This window comes from Clavelina lepadiformis, chromosome 1 (genome assembly GCF_947623445.1).
Source record: "Clavelina lepadiformis chromosome 1, kaClaLepa1.1, whole genome shotgun sequence".
In the NCBI taxonomy this organism is placed as follows: domain Eukaryota; kingdom Metazoa; phylum Chordata; class Ascidiacea; order Aplousobranchia; family Clavelinidae; genus Clavelina; species Clavelina lepadiformis.
This window is the reverse complement of record NC_135240.1, coordinates 27,580,144-27,583,895: the sequence shown is the minus strand read 5'-3', so window position 1 is coordinate 27,583,895 and position 3,752 is coordinate 27,580,144. Positions and strand designations below refer to the sequence as shown.

At 39.4% G+C, this 3,752-nt stretch overlaps 1 protein-coding gene across 2 annotated transcripts; it reads right to left on the bottom strand.

Moving 5' to 3' along the window:
- Positions 1 to 463: 463 nt before the first annotated feature.
- Positions 464 to 3,154, bottom strand: LOC143445007 (baculoviral IAP repeat-containing protein 7-like). 2 transcript variants are annotated; one of them, XM_076943809.1, is made up of 8 exons: positions 2,992 to 3,154; positions 2,778 to 2,868; positions 2,582 to 2,694; positions 1,668 to 2,177; positions 1,459 to 1,558; positions 1,202 to 1,330; positions 955 to 1,104; positions 464 to 839 (listed from the first exon to the last, which is right to left on the bottom strand). In XM_076943809.1, exons 1-8 carry the CDS (start codon positions 3,092 to 3,094, stop codon positions 485 to 487), a joined length of 1,551 nt encoding a protein of 516 aa, XP_076799924.1. In that variant the 5' UTR covers positions 3,095 to 3,154; the 3' UTR covers positions 464 to 484. The 2 variants fall into 2 exon arrangements, with proteins under 2 accessions (XP_076799924.1, XP_076799916.1); XM_076943801.1 differs by having other exon boundaries at positions 2,778 to 2,910; positions 2,992 to 3,152.
- Between the last annotated feature and the right edge of the window lie 598 nt (positions 3,155 to 3,752).

Genomic DNA, 3,752 nt, shown 5'->3' with positions numbered 1-3,752 from the left:
TAAAATTAACATGCCAAATTTAACTTTGAAGTTGTCTTTGTTATCATACATATTAATTGTCCCAGCGGTAATTTTACGTTTATCGCTGCAGGGTTGTAACCAGCTTATCGTGTGGTGATTGATAATCATATGAACATGTGAGTGATTTGTACACAAGCGATTATATTTACCGCCATATTACATATTTACCCCTATTGTATGTATGGTTGTTCCTGAATCGGTGTTAAACAAAAATATTTTGAAATCGTCATTTAATGAAACTGGCTCTATAAAGCACTATTAATAGGACCTTTCCACCATTTCCCACACAAGCAGGTCTGTATGTGAACGGATATGTTATGAGGTTTATGTCTCTCGAAACCTATGCCGTTGCTTGTATAAACGGAAACATGAATTTTATGGGCTATTTTCTCACGCTATATGTGGTATGTGTTAGCAGCTTTACATTATCCGCTGAGTTCGCTAGCTTAAAGTGATCCATTTATTACACAATAAACGATCGGACTTTTTCGCGAACCCGCAAACGACAAATGGGACAAGTCGATGCATTTTCAGCGCAACCAACACAACAAGCAATATGTCCGCATGGAATAAGCACAACACTCGCTTGTTCATTGCCACAAACTTTACACATTCTTTCCTCCTGTAAACGACGAATCTCTTGAAGTCCGGATGTTGTAGATAGATTGCTGGTTGATGTTGACGGAGTCGCTTGAGCTGTTGCGGACGTTGATCTTCCTTCTTCAGATCTGTTGGAAACAGATTCTTCCTCAATCGCAAGAATGGATTCAACAAGAGTTTCAAACCTTGAAAACCCATTGCCAGTGGCTTCGTATTTTCTATTAAGGTAAAGTGTATAAAGATATCTCAAAACTCAGTAAGGAAAGTGGAAAATGTTTAACACATATCGGAATGATTAATTAGAACGTCTTTTCAAACGGCAAAGACATTTACCTTTTAAATACAGCTCTTATCATTCGTTCATCGAACCCCATCAACTTTGCCTGCTCCACCAACTCAGATGAAGACATCTCCTCATCAATTTTTCTCTCTAGATTTCTTACCTCTTCTCTTGGATCAATGATCTCCGGACCTCTTATATTTCTATGAAAGACAGCACGAATATTTACCCCAATGATTAATTTTTGATAGGTTGATAAGTTAACAAACAAGGAACAACTGTGGTTAGTCAATCAATTACTCCTGATTGGATCTTCTAAGCGGGAGCGGATTGGCTGGATTCCGGAGGATCGGTCTTCTCAGATTTGGGAAGCGCGAAACCATCGAATGAACAAAATCTGGACCTCTTTGCTGAAGAGTAAATTCACACCTGGACGTAAAAAAAAAAAAAAAACAATCGCAAGATGTTTCCAGTGACAGAAAAATACCTGAAAGTGTGGGGTTTCGGTCAGTTTTAAAGGAAATTTTTGAATTTTAAACTCACCAATGTCTACTTACAGTGGAAACCATTTGGCGTGCTCTTCCCATGGATCGTCATCTCTCTCCCAATTTTGTAATCCTCCGTTGCAATACCAACATTTTACTCGATCTCTTACACCTGGACATGGTATTTTTAAAGGAGGATGGAGTTACTGATTTTGGCCTTTAAGCAGGCTTAAAAATTGATTCGTAATTGTAGTATTTTCTACTGCTTCAAACCAACTCACCCAAGTAATACATTCCTGCGTTTGAAATCTGTCTGGGAGTTGCCCGGATCCTATGAGCAGGCCACGATGAGGAGTGATCCAGGAAAGTTTGAAGACGAGATTCCTCGCTCCTCATATGGGGATTCACCGGATTCGAACACGGAAACAAGTTCATGTTGGCTTGTAAGATGCCTACATTTCTATGTGAAACTTGGTTTGCTCTGGTTGCAGCAATTACGCTAGGTGGCGATGTAGATCTCGGTAAACTGGTAAAAGATGCTGATTGAGAACTCGTTGTTATGGTGACGTTTGCTTGAATTGTTACATTCGAGTTGAATTCAGTTGTTGTAAGTCCTATGTTAGAAGTGTGGGAGGTTACTGGTTGTGAAGTAACAGTGGTATCGCTAGACGCCCTTGCCAATGTGTTTACTTCTGCTGATGATGTGACTGTATTCGTTGTGTTCCATCTTTGTGACGTGGAAGGTTGAGTTTGAGGGTTAACTCCTAAACCCAGTCTGTGTAGGAAAGATTCTAGAAAACAAAAGTTTTGACACAGTTACGGTTTACGAAAGTTGATTGTGTTCATTTGTTCGCCTTCCCGTTGTGTTGAATAGTAAGAAAAAGACGATTATGTGATTTTTTGAAATTTGTCTTGTGTTATCTTTTTAACGACAACTGTCCAACGCGTTGTTTCGTCAAAAGAAACAGTTCATTATTTATGTTGACACCGGCGTCGTTTATACACTAATTCTAGATTTATGTATCAAACGAACGATAGGATCCGTTTGTTCCTCTCAAAAGTACTTATTACTATGTAGCTTAATATTGGTGGAAAACAACTTTCACCTACGGTAAAATTCCCAAAAGTGAAAGTAAAAGCCTGCTGAAGTGAAAGCAGAGTCATCCACTTTCAATATAACTTCAAAAAAACTTACGTAATGGAACGTTCGTTGTGTCGGTTCCCCTTATCAATTCACAATCGGATCTATGCCAATCATCTGACCCGGGATTGTCATCAACTGTCCAGTCTTGTAAACATTGACCGCAACTATAAGGTTAGCAATCAAAATCTTATAAATTGACTTTTGATGTCTATGTACAGAAAGCATGCGTTTGTGCGTAGTTTCCGACCTGAAGCATTTGACTCGATCTTTGTAACCTGTGAAGTAGAATCCTCTCGATGCCAACCTTCTAACATCAACCGGGACATTGCTCGGGAAGTCTTTAAAAGTTGACAGTCTGTAAGTCTCGCGTTCTGGTTGGCCTAAGTTTCAAGCAATTAGCATGTTCATTAAAAACCAGCATCCTACTAATACCAACTAGGTGCAACAGAAGCTATATGAACCTGGTGGAATATAAACACTTCTTTGCCCGGGCGGATCTCTGTTTTGGTTGATAGAGCGACCATCAGAAACCACAGTTAGGTCGCTTCCATGTGAACGATTCATCCAAACCTCACCAGTAGTTCGCTGCCTCGTGCTAGCCAAAGTGAATTGGCGCCAATTCCTCTCGCTCTGAACTATTTGGCGCCATTTTTTCTATTTTTTTCACAGCTGATAATTTCCGACTTACGTGTTTGCCGCAAGGAAAATCTTTTGCTGAAAAATGTACGTAAAGTTAAATCACGAAGTCAAGTGTTGAAACAGTTGAAAGGGACTTCAAAGACTTGCAATCATAAGCTGCTTGCATTTGTTACCTCAATGCTCGTTCCCTTTCATTGCACATTGTCTTGATATATCTATCGTTGCCTAGCGTTGGTGTTTGTTTTCATTGTCTCGTATGTTGAGATAACGAGAAGGCAGAAGTTGCGTAGAGTTCGATTATATTTACTGCAAAAGGGTTTTCCCAGCTGAAACACAAACTTAAAGTCACTGTATGGAGCGTATTTGTTTTATTAGAGCCTATGCATTGACTTTTGTGTTAGAATCAGGGGCTAGTCTAACTCTAAAACCAACCTGACCTTAGATCAAAGAATAGTTGTCGATAAAAGTTGCAGAAAAGCAGTAAGTTTAAAAGCAGTTGTTGCTTGTTATAGGAAGTATAGGAGATTATGACATCACACGGGGAAAGCAATTGATAGCTGGTGCTTGAATCAAGTATGGTAGT

Excerpts from the sequence above, each read along its gene's own strand:
- LOC143445007 (XM_076943801.1), bottom strand. The coding sequence starts at position 3,094 with ATGAATCGTTCACATGGAAGCGACCTAACTGTGGTTTCTGATGGTCGC. Across the intron at positions 2,178-2,581 it reads CACAACGAACGTTCCATTAC|AATCTTTCCTACACAGACTG; the intron begins GTAAGTTTTTTT and ends TTTGTTTTCTAG. Across the intron at positions 840-954 it reads ATAAGAGCTGTATTTAAAAG|AAAATACGAAGCCACTGGCA; the intron begins GTAAATGTCTTT and ends TTACCTTAATAG.